Source organism: Scyliorhinus torazame, chromosome 16, assembly GCF_047496885.1.
Source record: "Scyliorhinus torazame isolate Kashiwa2021f chromosome 16, sScyTor2.1, whole genome shotgun sequence".
Classification (NCBI taxonomy): Eukaryota; Metazoa; Chordata; class Chondrichthyes; order Carcharhiniformes; family Scyliorhinidae; genus Scyliorhinus; species Scyliorhinus torazame.
The window spans coordinates 139894015-139916436 of NC_092722.1; the positions used below are offsets into that span (position 1 = coordinate 139894015).

Consider the following 22422-nt stretch of genomic DNA (forward strand, 5'->3'; position numbering starts at 1 on the left):
AGAAAAAAAATTTAGACCCCGAATACTAAATCAAACATTTGGAAGAGCAGAACTGTTCCTCGGCCCATGAGGAAACCTTCAAAAATAAAAATAAAAATCTTTCCTGGGCCTTGTGGCCCTGGTCCTGCTCATCACCAGGTTCAAATCAGGCCTTATATTAAATTAAGATTAAGTTGGTATGCAATATGTCAGGCCTGCTGATTAATTATTGATGACAACTACTACATTTATTCAATTAATGTTGAAATATTTTGTAGCTTATTAAATATGTTATGATTTTATTAATTTTGTTTCACTGATTCATAGGTATATGTACTGTGTGGGGGAAAATTAACTCGAGCACCAGATTGCATCAGAGGTTGACATTTTAAGGTGGAGGGGGAGATTATTCTGTGTATTAAAGTGATCACAATTGAGTGTGAGTTAAACTGCAATAAGCTGTGCATCAACAGGAATGGAATGGTTGCCAACTCCTCGGAGTAAAAGATGTGACCCATGTTAATGAAGAGAGTGGATGTCAAACAATTTTATGGCTTACTAATGGACTCATTTAAGCAGCAATTTACATGTTTCTAGAAAAATTGCTCCAGTTTGTCTTTGAATGGGAATGCTGGATGTGGCGAGTGTGCTCAAGAAGTGGTGTTAGGAACAGAGGAATGTAGGAAATAGGAGCGCGAGTAGGCCATTCAGCCCCTCGAGTCTCCTCTGCCATTCAGCTAGATCATGGCTGATCTTCTACATCAACGTCATTTTCCAACACTATCCCCACATCCCTCGATAACTTTAATAACTTAAAATCTATTGATCTCTGTCTTGACTATGCTGTGACTTGACCACCATAGCCCTCTGGGGTAGAGAATTCAACAAATTCACCAGTTTCTGAGTGAAGACATTTCCCCTCTTCACAGTCATAAATGGCCTACCGCTTATTCTGAGACTGTATCCATTGGTTCTAAACACCATCCTGCATCCACCCTGTTGTGTCCTATAAACATTTTGTATGTTTCAATTAGGTCATCTCGCATTCTTCTAAACTAGAGAATATTGGGCCAGTCTCCTCAATCCCTCCTCACAGGACAATCTCACCATCTCAGGGATTAGTTTGGTGAACCTGCTGCACTCCTGTATGGCAAGTACATCTTCCTTAGATAAGGAGACCAAACTATAAACAACACTCCAGGCGTGGTCTCACCAAGGCTGTCTACATTTGCAGCAAGACTTTGTTGCTCCTGTACTCAAACCCCTTTTGCAATGATGGCCAACATACCATTTGCCTTCCTAATTGTTTGCTCCACCTGCATGCCAGCTTTCAGTGACTCATAAACAATCACACCTAGGTCATTTTGGACATTATGGGCAGCACGGTAGCATTGTGGATAGCACAATTGCTTCACAGCTCCAGGGTCCCAGGTTCGAATCCGGCTTGGGCCACTGTCTGTGCGGAGTCTGCACATCCTCCCCGTGTGTGTGTGGGTTTCCTTCGGGTGCTCCGGTTTCCACCCACAGTCCAAAGATGTGCAGGTTAGGTGGATTGGCTATGATAAATTGCCCTTAGTTACCAAAATTGCCCTTAGTGTTGGGTGGGGTTACTGGGTTGTGGGGATAGGGTGGAGGTGTTGACCTTGGCTAGGGTGCTCTTTCCAAGAGCCGGTGCAGACTCGATGGGCCAAATGGCCTCCTTCTGCACTGTAAATTCTATGATTAACACTTCCCAATCTCTCTTCACATTTCTTCACATAATCTTCACATTTCTCCACATTATTGTCCATCTGCCTTTACCTTGCCGACTCACTTGCCTGTCTAAATCCCCTTGAAACCTCTTTGCATCCTCCTCACAACTCACATTTCTACCTAGTTTTCTGTAAACAGCAAACTTGGAAACATCACATTTGTTCATCATATCTGAATCATTGATTATGGGGAGCGATTTAACCAAATGGGAACCATATCCCATAATGATTATGTTTAGCCGCGTGTTTCCCGGCGCTCGCAGTGCCGAGAAACGCTCTATCTAACCTGATTCTGGATAGATATGGGGACTCAGCGTGGAAAGCGCGTCCGAGGCCACACTTAGTCCCCATCCTTGCACTGAGGAGCCCCGCCTCAGCCCTCGACGTGACTCCTAACACCCTCTTCCCCCCCCCCCCCAGCACCAAGTCATTGTAAGGGGCTCCCTGGGCCCCCCTTCCCTCATCTTCCCTCACCCTCCTCACCCACTCAGGGCTCCCTCCCATCTGATCACCGCTGCACCAAAAATGCCAGTCTGGCACCCTGGCAGTGCCAGTCTGTCACCCAGACAGTGCCCCTGCCAGCTGGCAGTGCTACCTGGGCACCTTGGCAGTGCCAGGCTGGCACCCAGGTGGCACTGCCAGGGTACCACTATGCCCAGACAGCATGAACCTGGGGGCCTCCAATCTCCTGGGAGACCCCGAGTGCCGTTCCGTTTGGTCCCCGCTTGTGGAGACTGGCACTGAATGGCGCTTGTCCGAGGCCTCCAAGGCGAAGGGGTTAGATCCCAACGTCTTGGTTACCTCAGGGAACTGCATATTAAACTAGCTGTCTCACTCTAATCTGCAGATTTGCCAAAAGATGATCCTGCTCACAATGGGCAGGCTTCACATTACGACTTCTTGCGAGATCACATTAGATCCCGGGAGCGGGGTTTTCCATCATTTACCGGCCACATTGCGCCATGGTGCGCTGGTTTTCTGGCTCAGCGTGGCCTGTAGATCACGCCCATAAATTATGACTAGCTGGGGCCTCAGTCAACCCTTGCAGTATCCCACTAGTCACAGCCTACCAACATGTTTCCTGTCTGTCAACCAGTTCTCAATCCATGCCAGTGTATTACCCCCAATCCCATTTGCTGCAAGTTTGCTGACGAACCTGTGTGGAACCTTATCAAAAGCCTTCCAAAAATCTAAATCTACCACATCTGCTGGTTCCCTCTTCGCTGTTCTGTGAGTTACATCCTCAAAAAACTCTCAACAGGTTTGTCAAACATTATTTCCCTGTCATTAATCCAGTTATCTGCCCAATTCTACCAGCATTTTCTGTGCGTCTGGTTTTCATGGGCGTCATTCTCCGACCCCCCGCCGGGTCGGAGAATGGCCGTTGGCCGCCGTGAATCCCGCCCCCGCCCCCGCCGAAGTCTCCGGTACCGGAGATTGGGCGGGGACGGGAATCGGGCCGCGCCGGCTGGCGGGACACCCCGCTCAATTCTCCGGCCCGGATGGGCCGAAGTCCCGCTCAGAAATTGCCTGTCCCGCCGGCGTAAATCAAAGCTGGTATTTACCGGTGGGACCAGGCGGTGTGGGCAGGCTCCAGGGTCCTGGGGGGGGGTGCGGGGCAATCTGACCCCAGGGAGTGCCCCCACGGTGGCCTGGCCCGCGATCGGGGCCCACCGATCCGCGGGCGGGCCTGTGCCGTGGGGGCACTCTTTCCCTTCCGCCTCCGCCATGGCCTCTACCATGGCGGAGGCGGAAGAGACTCTCCCCACTGCGCATGCGCGGGAAACTGTCGGTGGCCGCTGACGCTCCCGCGCATGCGCCGCATTTCCGCACCAGCTGGCGGGGCAACAAACGCCATTTCCGCCAGCTGGCGGGGCGGAAATTCCTCCGCCGCCGGCCTAGCCCCTCAATGTTGGGGCTCGGCCCCCAAAGATGCGCCGTTTTTGGCGCCAGTCGGCGGACATCGCGCCGTTGGGGGAGAATTTCGCCCCATATTCTTTATAATAGTCTAACATTTTTCCTGCTCCTGATGACAGGCTAACAGGTCAACAGCCCCTATTTTCTCTCTCTCTCCTTTCTTAAATAGTCGGGTTACATTTAGTACTTTCCAACCTTCAAGAACCGTTCTAGAATCTCGAGAATTTTGGAATGTGACCACCAACACATCCATTATCTCTCCAGCCACCTCTTTCATCACTCTGGGATGTAGATAATCAGGTCCAGGGTATTTATCAACTTTCAGTCCCATAAATTTCTCTCGTACTACTTTTTTTTACTAATACTAATTTCTTTAGTTCATCGCTCATGCTAGGTCTCTCTTCCTGGAAGGTTTTTTGTATCTTCCTTCTTGAAGACAAACACAAGGGCCCAGATTTGGGTTCCTGGACCGGGTGCACAGGGATAGGAGAATTCCTGGATCTGTGCACCTGACTTTTAAAAATGCCTGTCTGCAGTTCTGATTTTTGTTCCAGTGCGGCTGGATTAGAAACCAGGCCCGTCACCCCGGAACCAGCTTGGAGGCTGCCAGGTGTGAAGGCAGGCTAGGCAGAAGGTTCTGTGCTCCAGAATTCGTACAAATGTAATACACAAAATGATTAAAACAAAAAATAGTTCTCTAGCCCTCAATCCCCCACATTCCCATGCTCCATCCATGCCAACATATTCCACCTCATGCCCTTCACAAACCATATCATAGCTCCTCATATCCCATATGCCAACACATGCACCTTTACGCACGACCATGGTGCCTCATACCCCTATGACTCCTGGGGTTTACACATCATACTAGGTGAGTTAGCATAGAAGGGGGGCATAAGCTTGCACTAAATTGGCTTAGGGACTATAAAGGGTCATGGGATATGGGGGAATAAATGGTATGAGGAGCCCACCCCCATCGCCCATCATACATTCTCTGCTAACCCATACCCCTGTGCCCACTCCCATGGCCCCTCTCACAAATGTGCCCTCGGACCACATCCAAAGGAATATCTTACCTCTCCCAAGAAGTACCCCTGGTTATCCATAGAAATTTACCAAGTTCAAACCAGTTCTTGCCTGGCCACATGCTGGATATCACGTTCTTGGCCGAGCAAAATCTCTCTTCAGTTGAGGTAGTTGGTGATTTAAATGTCTAGTTGCCTCCATAAACCATGCATGCATGAACCTTGCCCTGATTCATGTCCTGCCCCCACAAAATTGGAAGTGTCATGTTTGGAGGCAGAACTTGAGGATTTTTGAACATTTCTGCTATTTTTGTCATTGTTATTAAACTCCTACAGTACAGAAGGAGGCCAATTTGCCCATCGAGTCTGCACCGACCCTCCGAAAGAACACCCCACCTAGGCCTAACCCCCCACCTTACCCCCATAACCCCACCTAACCTTTGGGCACCAAGGGGCAATTTAGCAATGCCAATTCACCTAACCTACACATCTTTGGTCATGACAGGGAGCCTCTCTGCTGTGGTCAATTTCCCTGCCATTTCCTTATTTCCCCCATTACAAAATCACTTGTTTCTGGAACAGTGGCAGGTGCTAAACTTCCACTGGCCAGTTGATGGAAGAAGACACCAGAAGTTTAGGCGGGGTTACAGGGATAGGGTGGAGGTGTATGGATAGGATGGAGGTGTGGGCTTAGGTAGGATGCTCTTTCCAAGGGCCGGTGCAGACTCGATAGGCTAAATGGCCTTCTTCTGCACTGTAAATTCTATGATTCTGTGATAAGACAATCTTAGTTTAGATTTATTCACAAAGTGAGACATTACGAATGTACAGTTCCTAACCTCCTAACTCTACAACCTACTACCAGTGTCAATAAGTGACTCTTTATACTCTTTTCAGCAAACTGAAAACAATTCACTCAATTACCTAATGAGCCGCCCTTAGAGGGACACCGTAACAAAAAACAAAAAGTGTCTCTTCATTTTTGCACAGGTAATTATCCAATGAGTGCCTCCCACCTGTAAACACTTCACCTTAATTTATACAATTAACAGCAGGAGGGTGTAGATGCTTCGTGATGTAAAACCAATCGCATCGCATCACATAATATAAATGAGATGACCTACACCTGCCTGTATTTTCAGCTTCTAGTTAAGACAGTGGCCCACATATGGCAAATGTGGATGCATCATTTGATGATGGTTCTGGTCCCAGAATTTAGGGAAGGCTGAATTTCAGACTTTGCTGAAAACCTTGAGAAGCTTCCTGCAGGAAACGATGGAAACCCCCAAGCGAATTGTGGGCCTATCTGGCAAAACAGCAGGAACTCAATGAGAAGGACAGCATCCTTCTGTGGGGAGCCTGCGTAGTCATCCTGCAGCCAGGCCAGCACACGATTTTGTAAGATTTGCATAGTGGACATCCGGATGTTTCCAAAATGGAGATGCTTGGAGGTTATGTGAGGTGGCCAGGTCTCGAATGCGAAATCCTTGGGAGTGGCCGGGATGCCCCTGGGTGCGCTTGAATGCCAACTTTGCTGGGCTCTTCATGGGGGTTAATGTTTCTGTTCCTTATAGATGCCTACTCAAAGTGGACGGACATGCACCGAATATCTTCCACTACTTCGCAAATCATTGTTGAGAATTGCACCAATCCTTCAGCACCCATGGTATCCCAGAGATGCTTGGATTGGACAATGGTAACCCCTTTACCATCGCGGAATTCCAGGCGTTTATGCATGTCAATGGGGTGAAGCATGTCCGAACCGCCCCATACTACCCATCCTCCAATGCTGTAGCTGAGCAGACAGTCTCGACGCTTAAACAAGGTCTGAAGAAACAAACTGCAGGGTCCATCGACACAAAGCTCACACGACTTTAGTTCAATTACTGCATGATGCCACACATCACAACCGGCATAACGCCGGCAGAAATACTGATGTGTCGACACATCTGGACCCGCCTGAGTTTAGTGTTCCCGAGCCTTGGGGGAAGGTGGAAAGGAAGCAGGACCTCCAGAACATGATCAGCAAATGAGCGACAGAGATTTTAAACCAGAGGACACTGTTCACGTTTGGAATTTTGGGGATGGTGACCAGTCGGTCCCAGGAACGATAGTGGAGAGAGTAGGACCAGTTTTATGCATGGTGAGGACTAGAGAGTGGACCATGCTAATGCACGTGGACCACCTCAAGAGCAGGGAGTGTGCCCCAGAGGAATCCATGTTGGATGAATCCCTACCTCGACCACCCTGTCTGCTGTCCTTCAGCCACAAAACACTTCCTACCAGGGACCGATGCCCAGGCCAGCAGGGTGGCGGATGACTCGGCATCAGTTGTGGACACCTAACTGTACTCGGCGCCCTGAGAGGACTTGGCAATCAGAAATGCATTCTGTGCGAAAAAGGCCCTCCCCACCCTGACCCGCCAACACACAGCTGCTAGAAGCACAACCATGGACGGAACGGCGCATATTCCTCTGCAATCTGTTGCAGGGGAACCTTTGGTCTTTGGCGAGAGAGGGATATAAAACCCTCACGAGACATACTGGGACCCTCAATTCATCTCCCCATGGGACTCATGGAATAAAGCTCCCTCGCGAGTGGGAGGGGCCAGTCCAACTTGGGCTCGTAAATCCGCCTAATAAAAGCCAGCACGGACTGGGACCGATGTGATACGTTGTCCTGGTTGGGACCTTTGAACTGTAAGCAGCGTGTGTTTATTTAGTGTTGGTTTATTGATTGCTGTTTAACTTATCTTCTTGGAGGACAGCATGGTGGCGCAATGGTTAGCATTGTTGCCTCATGACACCAAGGTCCCAGGTTCAATCCCAGCTCTGGGTCCCTGTCCGTGTGGAGTTTGCACATTCTCCCTGTGTTTGCGTGGATTTCAACGCCACAACCCAAAGATGTGCAGGGTAGGTGTGTTGGGCACGCTAAAAATTGATTGCCCCTGAATTGGAAAAAATGAATTGGGTACTCTAAATATATATTTTTTAAAAACTTATCTTCTGGGGCCTCCTGAGCTTTTACACCCATGCTTTCCTTGAGTAGCAAGGAGTGTGTAGAAACAGCAGGATTCCTTATCAGGAAGTGGAAGGTATGCTGCAAATGCCTTTTTGAGTGCATGGAACTTACTTCCAAGAGTGCAGGCCATCAGTGTTACTATTTGTGTATTTTTCCATCATTGCTTCAATGATAATAGTTGCTATCAGTCAGACACAGCTTCCTAGTAGCTGAAACTGATTCTATGTACTCTGCTGCATGTATTAGTAGATTTAACAATTAACTTTGATCACAAAGAATTTGTTTCCTGCCGAATACACGGGATACACACCATAATGTCTGTCAGTTCAGGTGATGGAAAACACTAGAAAGGTACGCCAGCTTTATAATTAACAACCCTCCTAGAATTTTCTGTCTGTTGATCTTAATAGACAGAAAATCCACTACAGTGCCCCCTAGCTTTCACAATACTGACCCCCAGACTGCTACACTCCAAGCTAGGAATGCAACTTTGTAAGAAACGCACATAAGCGCCAAAGAAAACAGTGTCTTTCTCTCTGATAATAACACTAATGCTCAACTATAATTTACATTGTATAGCAATTATAGAACAAAGGACCACATGCATCCAGCAGTAAAGTCAGAGGTGCCAGAACACCCACCATGGCAACATTCACACCCCACTTGCAAACAACACTCTTGTTTGACAGGCTAGTTGTAGAATTTGCATTTAAAATATATTTTCTCCTTCAAATGTACCTTTAAATTGACTATTCATCAAGGTTTTCTCAGATCTTCGTGTCCTCCTGCATTAATCGCAGAAAACGAGTATGCAGGTATAGCAGGTAATAAGGAAGGCAAATGGAATTTTGGCATTTATCGCTAAAGGAATAGAGTATAAAGTAGGGAAATGTTGCTGTGACTGTACAAGGCATTGGTGAGACCGCACCTGGAGAACTGTGCACAGTTTTGGTCCCCTTATTTGAGGAAGATGTAGTTGCATTGGAGGCAGTTCAGAGGAGGTTCACTAGGTTGATTCCAGAGATGAGGGGTTTGCGTTATGAAGAGAGATTGAGCAGTTTAAGTCTATACTCGCTCGAGTTTAGAAGATTGATAGGAGATCTAATTGAGGTATATAAGATGATAAAAGGTATTGACAAAATAGACGCTTAGGGCAAACTAGAACAAGAGGTCATAGTATTGGGATAAGGGGTAGCAGATTTAAAACAGATGAGGAGAAATTACTTCTCTCAAAGGGTCGTGAATCTGTAGAATTCACTACCCCCGAGTGCGGTGGATGCTGGGACATTTAAGGAGCAGACAGACCGATTTTTAACTGGCAATGGGTTGAAGGGTTATGGAGAACGGGCAGGAAAGTGGCGTTGAGGCCAAGAGGTGATCAGCCATGATTATACTGAGTGGCAGAGCGGGCTAAAAAGGGCATGAATTGCCCACTCCAGCTCCTAGTTCTTATGTTCTTCGTAGAGACTGTTCACAAAGGAGCAGATAATTCACTCCATTGAAGTGCTTAGATGCCCATCCTGGGTAGCACTTTGAAGCAAGAAGCGCACGTTTCACAGGATAAAAATTCAATTTCTTTCATCTTACTTATATTTTGATAATACTGTGTATCATGAGTAGGCTAAGCATAAGGATTTTAAGGTTGTATTATGAACATTCACTGTGGAGTGAATGTCCACAGATCCCTGAAAGTAACAGGACGGGTTGGTAAGGTGCTTAACAAGACATATGGAATCCTTTTCTTTACTAGCTGAGGCATAGAATATACGAGCAGGGAGGTTATGCTGGAGCTATAGAAAACATTATGTAGTCCGGAGCTTGAATACTGTGTGCAGCTGTGGTCACCTCATTACAGAAAGGATGTTGTTGCATTGGAGATGGTACAGACGAGATTTACACGGCTGTTGCCAGGACTGGAACTTTTAATTCAGGAGGAAAGATTGGAGAGGTTGGAATTGTTCTCCTTAGGACCGAAGAGACCGAGGGGAGATTTGATTGAGATGTACAAAATTGTGAGGGGCCTGGATAGAGTGGATGGGAAGGGCCTATTTACTTTAGCAGAGAGTCAGCGATGAGGAGGGATAGGTTTAAAGTGATTGGCAGAAGGATTAGACGGGAGATGAAGAAAGCATTTTCACACAGACGGTTGCAGTGGTCTAGAACTCATTGCCTGAAAAGGTATCATAGGATTTATAGAGCAGAAGGAGGCCATTCGGCCCATCGAGTCTGCACCGGTCCTTGGAAAGAGCACCCTACTTAAGCCCACCCCTCCACCCTATCCCCATAACCCAGTAACCCCACCTAACACTTTTGGACACTAAAGGCAATTTCGAATGGCCAATCCACCTAACCCGTACATCTTTGGACTATGGGAGGAAACCGGAGCACCCGGAGGAATTCCACATGAAGACTCTGCACAGACAGTGACCCAGGCTGGGAATCGAACCTGGAGCTGTGAAGCAACTGTGCTAACCACTGTTCTACCGTGCTGCCTAGTAGAGGCAGCAAACCACACCTCATTTAAAAGGTGTCTGGATCTGCACCTGAAGTGCCTGAACCTGCAGGGCCATGGGCCAAATGCTGGAAAGTAGGATTTGGCTTGGTGGCTCGCTTTCTTGACCGACGCAGTTGCGATGGGCTAAGTGGCCTCTTTCTGTGCCTTAACAGTTCTATGCTTTCAGGGAGGAGCAACTGATATTGATATGCAAAATACTTGCATATTTTGTAACTCGCTTATTGCTTTAAGGATTTATAATTAACCCTGATTTGGAAGAAGTTATCTTCAGTGAGCTGAATTTTCAATCCAGGAACCCGATGCCTGGAAAATTTCCAAGTTTTGACCCTATGCCTGCGTTGCGCATGGGATGTTAGCTTCATATGCAGATGCCCTATTTGGACTGGCAGTGAGCTTGGTGTCTGCGGAATCTGCCTGCTGAGCACAATCCTCAAAGGCAGACAGCAGCCATGACGGGGCTTGCCACTGCCTTGAGAATAGAGGAGGCTGGACTTCAGAGGTCAAGATTCCTCACAGCGCAGGAAGCGGCCAGGCATCCAAATGAAATGTGCTGTGCCCGATCCGTGGAAGATTTAGCAGATCTGAGATGTGCAGGTTAGGTGGATTGGCCATGATAAATTGCCCTTAGTGTCCAAAATTGCCCTTAGTGTTGGGTGGGGTTACTGGGTTATGGGGATAGGGTGGCAGTGTTGACCTTGGGTAGGGTGCTCTTTCCAAGAGCCGGTGCAGACTCGATGGGCCGAATGGCCTCCTTCTGCACTGTAAATTCTATGATAATTTATGATTAATCTAGGACAAAGGTTCGGCACAACATCGTGGGCCGAAGGGCCTGTTCTGTGCTGTATTTTTCTATGTTCTATGAGTACAAACCTGCAAATTATTTTCCCGCAGTTAATGGGCAGAAAGGCCTTTTTCTGCACTATACACCTCTGGGTTTCTGGGAGCGATGACAGCTTGTTAGGCAGCCAAGCTGCAGCAGAGGTCCACGATGCGCTCTGCGCTAGTCTGCCATCAAGGCAGAAAATGTTCCAAATACCAGGCAAGAAAAAAGTACAATGAAGATTGCCCATGGAAAGCTGATCAAAGAGGGAAACAATTTAGATTTCAAATGGCCTTCACATAAGTTCTAATTCCAGCCAGTGGAAGAGGCACATTGTACAGTAAACAGCCTAAACTAAGTTTTTTAAAGGGTAGTAACCATAATTGATTGTCAGTTTAAGATATGTATGTATATATAGCACAGTTGTGGAAATACAAGAGGTGACGAATAAGGCCAGGCAGCGACAGATGGAACATGAGCTGACAGAAGGTTGCAGCACAAGATGGGATGCGAGCCAGGGGCCAATGGGGGAAATGGAGGGATGTAGAGGAGAATGTGACAGACTGGTCTGGCTAAATAAGCTAGATTAAGCTTTTTGTAAGAATGTTTGTCCTCCTTTTTACTCCTGTGGTGAGTAAATTTATTTCAGCAAATGAATGCTAAATTCTGGCTCAAATCTTCCAGTGAAACTGCCACTCCAATTAAGTTTGTGAAACATTTAAGGGAATTTAACATTTAAGAGAATGGCTGAGTGGAATGTACTTGTATGTTTTCTTCTGCACTTATTGTCTTGGCTTTTTACCCAGAATTCAAAGTAATGCACACTCGTTCTAGGCTAGTAAAATAAACTGGTAGAATCTGGAGCTGGTCCATTCCAGAAGATATGAGGAAGAAATGTGACTTGTCACATACACAGAAGTAAAAGGCAGTAGCTTAAAATGAGATTGGTGTGGCATTACCATTTGATTAAATAAATCTTTTTGCACATAGTGAAAGGCAACGCCATAATATACAGTCCAACTGAGCACACCGTTTGTCCAGTGCCTTTTCGCCATTTGTTGAAACATTTATCACGAGAGCAAAGAACAATGCTGGATTTAAGTTGAGACTCTCTTGTCTTTGGGATGCTGCAGAGTGCTTTACTGTTTATTTACAGTTTGTCAGGGATGGGGGCTGAACTCTCAGGAATTGACAGGCCCAGTCACCTCTGCTGTCAGGGTGGTTGTGCCGTGCTATGGTCAAGTGCAGCCCAAGGGCGAGATGTTCCATATCCGCCGATGGTGCACCCTCGCCACAGATTTCCCGGCAGCGTGCGCTGGATGCAATGGGAAATCTCATTGACAGTGGCGGGACCAGAAGAATTTTGTCCCAAATATTTCCATTCTTACAAAGTATTGGGGCTGTGAGATATTACTTTTTGTATTCAGAATACGCTTCATATAATTTATGCTAATATTGTATAATGTTGGAATTCAATATGGTTACCCACATTGTTCTGACTACGTCTAGGGGCTGGTTTAGCACAGTGGGCTAAACAGCTGGCTTGTAATGCAGAACAATGCCAGCAGCGCGGGTTCAATTCCCGTACTGGCCTCCCTGAACAGGCGCCGGAATGTGGCGACTAGGGGCTTTTCACAGTAACTTCATTGAAGCCGACGTGTGACAATAAGTGATTATTATTGTTATTAGAACTGCAAAATAAGCTCGAAAAAGTTTAAGATTTGGTGCTAATCAAGTGAACCAACGCAGTGCACACTATTCTTTGCAGTTGGTCTGATTGTTTACCTCCTGGACAGCAGGACGAATGGCAGCAATTGCTTCAAAATCTTCTTGAAGGCAGCAACTGCTTCAAAACCCGCTTCAAAACCAAATTTACCTACCTAGCAAATGAACTGGCTTGTCAATTTACCTGATTACATGATTCAAAAATTTACAAGGTCAAAAGATCGTCAAAGCAGACACTAAGCAAGATTACTTTCTGAAAGTGCTTCAAATGGTTTTTATGGCAATATTAATTTTGCCTGTAGGGCAATGGAACTGGTGTGGTTATTAGACTTGGTAATTGCTTTTAACCACATTCAGAACGTCGCACATTTATTTTATTAGGCTGTCATGGGCATACAAGACAACCATTTTAATAGATCAACATACTGCTGGGACATCCAATAGGGAACATAGTCTGTGGACACATCGCACAATTAGTAATTATAATGATCTGGAATGCTAGTTAATATAGGCATGAAAAGTTTGATTTCTCCCAGGATTTAACAGTGCAACTTGAGAAAGTATAACTTGAGATAAAGCTATTTGGTCACTCATTGTTGCTAATTTCAAAAATGTATCACTTACATTAACCTGAACTCTATGCAGTACATAGTCAGATTGAAAAATTAATAACTACAAGTGGAACCTTTTACATGTTCTGTGAAAATTCCTTGGCCAGTAACTTAATTGAACAGAAACCGTACAGTTTAAACCATTGAACCATGGAACAGTCTAATTCCATAAAAGATTCTGTTTAGCCTGGAGGTGAGATCTGTGTAGGATGGAGCAATTGTGAAGTCAGGAAACCTGGATGAATGGGTTTACTGCAGTGTTTAACTAGAATTCCTAACCACAGGCAGTGTGATTCATGGAGTTGGAGGTCTTTTGGGTGGGAAACTTGCTTCACAGGGCCGAAGTCTATCAGAGCAACCTGGTGCATTGAGAGGATGAGAGAGACCGGGGGAGGGGAGTACATGTGAGAGAGAGTCCCAACTTGATGTTGTGTGTCTAGATCGTGGTTGGTGGGAGGGTCACCTGGGGGGGCCTCATATGGCAATGTATCTAATGGTGTTCGTTGGGAGTGGGGGAGGGGTGGTGCGAGAGGAGACCAAACATGGGGCATGGGTCTGTTTACTGGGTAACTTGTTGGGCCTGGAGAAAGCACACTAGTTCCTTCTGCCCCACAAAGCACTTACTTTATCCAGTCAGCTCCCCTTTCTTTTCCTTCCAGGTGACACTGGTGTCATCTTCTGAGCAAGGGCCGGTGCAGACTCGATGGGCTGAATGGCCTCCTTCTGCACTGTAAATTCTATGACTCTATGAACTGTACACCACTGCATCAAGGAAGTGACAAATGCACTGTCTCCACCCCCCCCCCTTCCCCCTACCAGTGACATAAAGGGAAGCCCGACGTTCAACGTCAGGAACCCCTTTACAATAGGTTTGCATCTAATTATCAGGTCTCTACGTTACATTATTGATTCATGTCGGCATGAGGACAGGCCAACATCATTTACGACTGGTCTCCCATGGCGGCGTGTACCTGGTGGGCAGACCCACCGGCGGAGCTCAAGTGAATACATCGGGCGTGGGGGAGAGGGTAATGGCCGGGCAGTGCCAGGGGCAAGTTCTGGATGTGGTGGCATTTTGTGTGTGGTGGGACTGCGATAGGGAGTTTGGAGAGTTAAGTTTCATTTTTGTATCGGGTTGACATTAAAAAGGGGTGCCCTGATTCATACAAAACGAAGATGCTGATGGAGCATGCTCAGTCAGAGTCCGCCCACCAGCGTGACATTTCGGGACCTGTCCCTTGAGCTATTTTTTTCATTGTCCCTAACAATACAGCTGAGAAAGGGTCATCGGGCCCGAAGGCTTCAACGCTGATTTTCGCTCCCACTGTGACACTCAGCATTAAAAACGGAAAATTCCAATCCTCAAGTTTGTCGGGTTGCACCTTGCCCAACCTCTCAGTGCAAGATGGCATCCGCTGCTTCTCATTGGCTCGCATTGGTCGGCTGCAGGGTCATCCTGACAATAGGCATCCAGTGTGAGATCTCCTGGGCCTGTCTCTCCATGACGGTCTTCACTGTTTCTGCAGAAGTGATGTACTCTCCTAACTGAGACATTACAATAGTCATCTTCTCCATCACCCATCGAAGCCTGCTCAAAATCACCGGCAGCTCTGCCAGATACTCCCCTGTTTGCCTCTCCAAATACAACAGGTTCAGTATGAGCTTCATCAGAGGCTCTTTGTCGGCTGGGGGATATTACTGCCTCCATCATCTGCGTGACTGTGCGGTGCTCACCAGATTGTGACCACTGAGCAGGTCTGCGATTGACCCTCCACCAAGGTATCCACACTTCTGTTGGGTGCAGGGGACAAGTATGACACTGTGCCTCAGAAACATGCAACCTGTCATCCTCCAAGGAGGTGTAAGGTGGAATATATGGGGGTTGGTCCCGAATCTCTGCAGCTGTCAATCCTGCAAATGAATTACAGAAACAATTACTGGATTGATGATGTAAAGGACCACCACCACCCAGGGCTGCAGCCGGCTGCCATGGTAGCCAGGGAAGATGGGCAAGCCCAATACCTTCCCATTATTCACATCTGCCAATGGAACCTCAGTGTTAGATATGCACAGATTGCCCTGCTCCACTGACAGCTCAGGGCTTCTATTTCTGTGTCTGCTCGTCGACAGATCTCCAACCCTGGTCCTGGTTTTCTCCCAGGCGTTGTGGGCACTTTTGCCCTGCAAAGATAAGGAAAACAAAAAAGTGTTTTCCAGTGATGTTGAGGAGGATCCCTTACTGCTGGATTGTCCCCTGGTCCCATGAGCCGTCCAGGTGTCCTAGCTATCCTTGAAGTCCTTGTGCTGGCCAAGAAGCCGAGGAAGATGCCGATTCCAGTGACGCACCCACATGTGCAAGCAGCCTATGTGACAATGGAACTGGTGAGGCAGAACACTTTACAGTTCAATGCATGTCCCAGCCCTCAACCACTCAGTACGCCTACTTTTCTCACCCACCTTTCACCCACTTGTTGACCATATGAAATTTGAACTCGCCCGTGCAGAGCGGAGGAGGTCATTTATCACCTTTTGGCACTTGATCTAGTCCTTCAGAGGAGCACATGGTCACTCACCTCCCCCCACCCTCTGGTCACTTTGGTCATTTGAGATGTCTTTTTGCAGCCATCAGCACAAAATACATTTCCTCTGTCTTCCCAAATAGCCTGGAAGAGGTTGTGAAGTTAACTCTGACTGAACGGTAGGGTGATGTGCGTATGGATTGTGACTTCTCTGAACACAGCTTAATCTATTGATGATACTAATAGCACTTGTCCAAAGACGGTGGTTTCTTCTAAGCTCAAAGGTTTTCTGTTGCAATTTTTGCACATCTGTTGTTAGGAAAACAAAGATAAATTTTTAAGGATTTCTATTTATATTGGTAAATATTAGAAATAAGGTACAGTTTTAAGTGGGTTTAATTTGATGTTTCTGTACCTGGAAGGATAAAACATGTTATTAGATTCATGCTGGAAAAAGGTGCTTGTATGTCTGGGGGTTGGTTATGTCCCAACAGTGTTTTTATTGCGCTTGTAGATGGCTGCAGAATGGAGAGCAAATAAAAATAAGTTTTTCCTTAACAAGTGGGATGATGTAAGGTGGAGAAAAGTTTTAGTTTAGCTAACTTGATTGCTGTTGGAAACAGGACCTCAGGAAGTGAACATCTCGCAACTCTGCCAGAAGAAAGACTGGTCAGGATAGGAACTGCAAAAAGGCAGGCATCCTAAGTTGCATATTACAGTCCAGATAACCAGGAAATTGGGACAGAAAGAATGTTTAAGGTGGCTGGAGTTAAGTGAACAAAGACCAAGGTATTGTTGAAAAGAATTCAAGGAAGAGTAAGCAAAGTATGCTGAGCTAAAGAGACAATTGTAGTAACCAGATTTAAAGAGGGACAATAGTCTTCAAAGCTAAATTGGAAGTCTGATGCCGTTTTAATACAGTCTGGGATTCGAGATTAAAAGCAATTGATAGCAATCTACACAGCAGTCAAGACAAAGACATTCTAAAAGGGTTGGTGTAAAATCCTTGGACTGGATTCGCTGTTAAAAGTGGAGTGAAGGCTCTGTATAAAAGTATCATTTGGAAAACCTGGCCTGGATTTCAGGATGCAACTGCTAAGGAAAAGCATAATTATGAGAGAAGATTTTACAGCGTGTTTTTGGGAGTAGAGTCTGGAAACTCTCACATGACAATCGTCTGGGAGGTCTCTGAGGAGGCATGCACATCACTCACTTGGGGTTCAGAGTGGAAAGTGTATTTGCCTACAGTCATCTTATGTCTATAAAAGGGACATTGTGTTAATGAGACCATTGTAGCTTAAGATGTATTTTGTAATCCTTGTTAATCCTAAAACCTGTGTGTAATTGTTAAGCTAAGGGGGGAATAAAGAAGTATTGTACCATCATCTAATATTTTCCTGTTCAATATATGTTTTTTTTTGTGTTGTTAAAAAGATTTGCCGTCCTATGCCTCTGTTCCTCCACATTTTATAAAGAAATAAATAAGTTACGGTCTTAAGTTATGAGGCTGGATTCTCCATTTTTGGGACTAAGTCCCCATGCCGTCGTGAAAGCTGTGGTCTTTTACGCCAGGAAAACTGGCGTCACAAGGTCACAGATTCACCTTCTTGCAGGGGCTAGCAGGCAGCTGTCGTGTAGCTTGCAGCTCCAGCTACCGATATGGCCCCCGCACTTCCGAGTCAGAGGCTAACATGCTAACAGCGGCGGTCTCCACCGGCCGCGCCGTGCTCCATGGCGAACTCAGCCAGCGGACGTGGACGCCCAAAATAATGTCCCGCATCGGCCGCTCACCCGGCCCTAACCACCTGCCCACATAGCCTCGGTCCCGAATGAGTCCCCCCCCACCCTCCGATCGCCCCGCCCCCCCACCCGTGGTGGCCCCGGACTGAGTCCGCAGATGCCACGCGGGTATCACAGACGGTGGGACCATGAGTGGTCCACGCCGTTGGAAATTCGGCTGGTCGGGGACGGAAAATAGCGGGGGGGGCCTCAGGCAATGGCCTGAGGTGGTGGATGATCGGCGTGTTGTGCTCCCCGAGCACGCCGCTTTTCAGGGTGGGGGAAGAATCGGGAACTGGTGCGGGTCCCGATTTCATGCAGTGAAACTGGATTCTCCACCCCGTCGCCGAAGGCGATTTTGGCATCGGGGTGCGGAGAATCCAGCCCCTGGTCTTTTGAGTCAGGGTTCCATTCTGGGATCTTCCCATCCAGTTATAACATCAACTGGGATTTTAACACTGAGAATGTTAATTAGTTCAATTGCAGCCCTCCATTGGAAAGACTGCATGCAGAATGTCAGCTTTCAAACATGGTTTTGCGCTGTTTAAATATGGTGCCTACTCCTGCATGGGGAACAGGTGACACGGGTCTCCCAACAGAGCAGCCCCCTCCATGTGGCCGGGCATCATATTCATGACGGCATGCGATTGGGTTCAGGCGCGCTGCATCTTTCCCGTTCCAAATTCCCGACTTCTTCTGGGCCCACCGGAGGACTCAGTAACTGTGGAACAAATCCAGCCCCCTGTGTATAATGTACACCATTACTGGAGCTGAGAAACTGCTCTTCCATCCTGTTGCAACCAACATTTTATTAAGTTTACTTGCCTTAAAAATCACTATTTAAATTATACTCATTTGCTATTGTACTACAACTGTATTAAAGCTCCCTTAGGCTGTTTCATCCCATGGAAACAACCTCATGGTTGCCTCATGTTTCCTGTGGTTATCATCTAATTAATTTATTGAATACATGGTGCCAGCAAACACAGTGCAGATGTTCAGGAAATGTAAAATGAGGTGGTGGAAGAAAGTGATACCATCAATTTGTTACAGTAAAAACCCACTGTACTGGAAGCTGAGTGCCTCACTGGCACCAGCTCAATTTTAATATGTAAAGACATATTCAGCTGACAACTAATAAGTGGGCAAAGATTATGTTGTCTTTATATATATATATATATATATATATATAGATAGACAGATAGATTTTATATTTATTAACACTTCCAATACCGTTGGTCTCAATTCCTCATTCGCACTCGTGAATTTCAGTCTCCAATAGCATATTGAGAGATTTGTATTTCAAGAAATCTGATATGTAGCAATGACAATAAACACTGTTGTAAATGTGACTTTATTAACACACAAATGTTTTCTCTTTTTTTGCAGTGACTTTTGACCATTTTCAAATACTCCGTGCAATTGGAAAAGGAAGCTTTGGAAAGGTATTTATGCTGCAGGCTACATGCTAGTTTAATGATGTGCCAGAATGTTAAGCAAAATTTTCTAATTGTAAGAGAGACTGGTTGTGATGAATATCAAGCAGCCTTTGGAATTGATGGCACAAGAAATTAGGGACAGTAGAGCTTAATGCGAAAGCTCACAGGCAGCCATAGAAGAGAAAGAAGAAGCTGTTATTGTTACATTGGTTTGCTGGTGCCTCTGATTATTTTACCATATGAAGTGAATGCTACATTATGTATCAAACATGAAAGATTAATTCCCTAAGTGTGAGGTAACAAAAATCTCTATTCAGCAATGTTTCAATATTTAACACATTGCACATTATAGTGACAGGGGAAGTTCAAAGACAAATGCACTCTAGTTAATGGGAAGATTCAATTTAATTCATGATTTCTGTATGAAAGGTCTTTTTTTGTTGCATGGTACAGTAGCGTTCCCATTGTCGGTTTGATAGGTATAAATTCCCCCATCTAGTCCAGCATGAGCGTCTTCATGAACTATGTAACTTCATATAACTATGTGATTTTATCTTTTATGATGAGTGATGATTAGTTTTTTGAGAAATCGATGAGGGAAACATAACTGCTGCAATGAATTGAGGACAGTTTACGTATCTCCCACTCTAATACCAGACTGTAGCCTAAACCCAAAGATTTGAACAGACTTTGCAGTTTTTTGTTGGAGATGGGTTACGACTTCTACCTTTGTCTACCTTCGAGGCATTACTACTGCCAGCAAAATAGATCCATACACTTTGAATGATATTTCTTGAAAGAAGATGATTGGATAATGTGGACAACGGGACCCATTAACGGAATATTCTATATGGCAGCTGTGGACAAATAAGGCTTTTCTCTCCAAAAATTAACTTTATTCATAAAATTTATAAAACTACATTTCATAACAATTCAATATTGACATGACCTAATGTGCAAAACAAACAGGTTTCTTTCAGTACTGATGTGGCACGTGTGAGCATCATACTTTACCACAGAAAAAAGACTGGCATTTATACAGGGCCTTCCCCAGCCTCAGGAAGTACCAAAGTGCTTTATACCAAAGATGTCCTTTTTGTAATATAGGAAAGCAAAGAAAACAGGTAGGGTATTCATTTTGCATGGAAATATCTATTCTATGTCCTTCAAGTTTAGATAGGTTTTATGTTGAATATGTGAAGTATTTAAATTTATGTAAATATTGTGCATATTTTGTCAGTCACTTGAATTCTCCTTGGCTAAGGCTAGTTGTTCACCATCTACGGTGCATTAGGTATGCAAACATATTTTCATTAATTTAATTTAATTAGGTAACCAAGTTATGCAATTCCACATAAAGGTAGGATAACAATGGGAAATGAACTAGGGGCGAAGTTCTCCGGAAACGGCGCGATGTCCGCCGACTGGCGTCCAAAACGGCGCAAATCAGACGGGCATTGCGCCACCCCAAAGGTGCGGAATGTTCCGCATCTTTGAGGGCCGAGCCCCAACCTTGAGGGGCTAGGTCGGCGCCGGACAAATTTCCGCCCCGCCAGCTGGCGGAAAAGGCCTTTGGTGCCCCGCCAGCTGGCGCGGAAATGACATCTCCGGGCGGCGCATGCGCGGGAGCGTCAGCGGCCGCTGACAGCTTCCCACGCATGCACAGTGGAGGGAGTCTCTTCCGCCTCCGCCATGGTGGAGACCGTGGTGGAGGCGGAAGGGAAAGAGTGCCCCCGCGGCACAGGCCCACCCACAGATCGGTGGGCCCCGATCGCGGGCCAGGCCACCGTGGGGGCACCCCCCGGGGCCAGATCGCCCCGCGCCCCCCCCAGGACCCCGGAGCCCGCCCGCGCCGCCTTGTCCCGCCGGTAAGGTAGGAGGTTTAATTCACGCCGGCAGGACAGGCATTTTAGCGGCGGGACTTCGGCCCATGCGGGCCGGAGAATCGAGCGGGGGGGCCCGCCAACCAGCGCAGCGCGATTCCCACCCCCGCCGAATCTCCGGTGCCGGAGACTTCGGCAACCGGCGGGGGCGGGATTCACGCCAGCCCCCGGCGATTCTCTGACCCGACGGGGGGTCGGAGAATCTCACCCTAGGTACTCAACTTTTTCTTAATGCGTATTCTGTTTGGACAATGTGTAGTGCTAAGTATCATTCGAACAGATATTTTTATGAATTTACATTCGCATCTATATATTAATCCATAGAACGCTTTGCTGGCAGTGTTTGTGGGAGGAGATAATTTATGCATGAGTTTGTTTTGGCATGTTTATGTCAACAAGCTAAACAATATGAGATGTGGTGGTCTGATGGGAATCCTTCCTGCGAGATAATGCATTGTGTTGGGACTTAGATTCTATTCTAAACCGCCAGAGTAAGAAATTTCTTGTCGGGGAACATCAATGTTGGCAAAAAGGACAATGACCAATTTAGAATGCAAACTAACAAGGTTTACTTTTATTTTTTTTAATTTAAAAAGAAAAAATTTAGAGTACCCAATTCATTTTTTCCAATTAAGGGGCAAATAGCGTGGCCAATCCCCTACCCTGCACATCTTAGGGTTATGGGGGCGAAACCCATGCAAACACAGGGAGAATGTGCAAACTCTACACGGACAGTGACCCAGAAACGAGATTGAACCTGGGACCTCGGCGTCATGAGGCAGCAGTGCTAACCACTGTGCCACAATGCTGCCTCAGTTGCTAACTGTTGGTTGGTTCAATTGGCTCTGTTTAATAACCTTTGCTCTAGAGTTGCCAGATATCTTTATGATACTGCCACGAGGTTCAGGTTCAAGTAATTATCAATAACTCAATACACCAATTAGTAAGATTCAAATCAAAGCACATTTATTATACACAGTAAATCACTACTAATGCATAAACTCTACTTTCTAAGCTATTTCTATCACTAACAGGCCTATACTTAGCTTCGGACTGACCCCCAGGTCAGGGGAACAAATGGTCTTTCGTTCGGGTTCTGAGTCTGCGGGATTCAAAAGCTGGTATGGACTGGTAGCTAGGAGCGCCTATCTCGTAGCGAGCGTTGACTTGAGACTTACGTTCTTTGGAGGCAGCTGGACAGGTTACTGTCAAGGGTTGGTTTGCGTTGCTGAGTGACCCTGTCAAGAAGGACGATTTGAACTTGGTGGCTTTACTTTATAGTCCCCAGGGGCTTCCCACCTTTCGGGGCGGACCCTGTACCTGGTTTCAAGTGATTGGACTTCATTCCAATCGCTTGGTTCGATTTCTCCAATACTGGAGCTGTTCCCTGATCGTTGGGCGGTCTTTATGTGTCCGTTAACCTCTTTTGTGTTGGCTC

At 46.3% G+C, this 22422-nt stretch overlaps 1 protein-coding gene across 3 annotated transcripts in view; it reads left to right on the plus strand.

Moving 5' to 3' along the window:
• The window catches only part of LOC140393106 (serine/threonine-protein kinase 32C), a 664435-nt gene that overhangs the window by 268867 nt on the left and 373146 nt on the right, over positions 1 to 22422 (plus strand). For all 3 annotated transcript variants that reach the window (XM_072479152.1, XM_072479150.1, XM_072479151.1), the window contains one exon: positions 19052 to 19107. In XM_072479152.1, coding sequence (XP_072335253.1) covers positions 19052 to 19107 — 56 coding nt within the window. The remainder of the gene's footprint in view (positions 1 to 19051; positions 19108 to 22422) is intronic.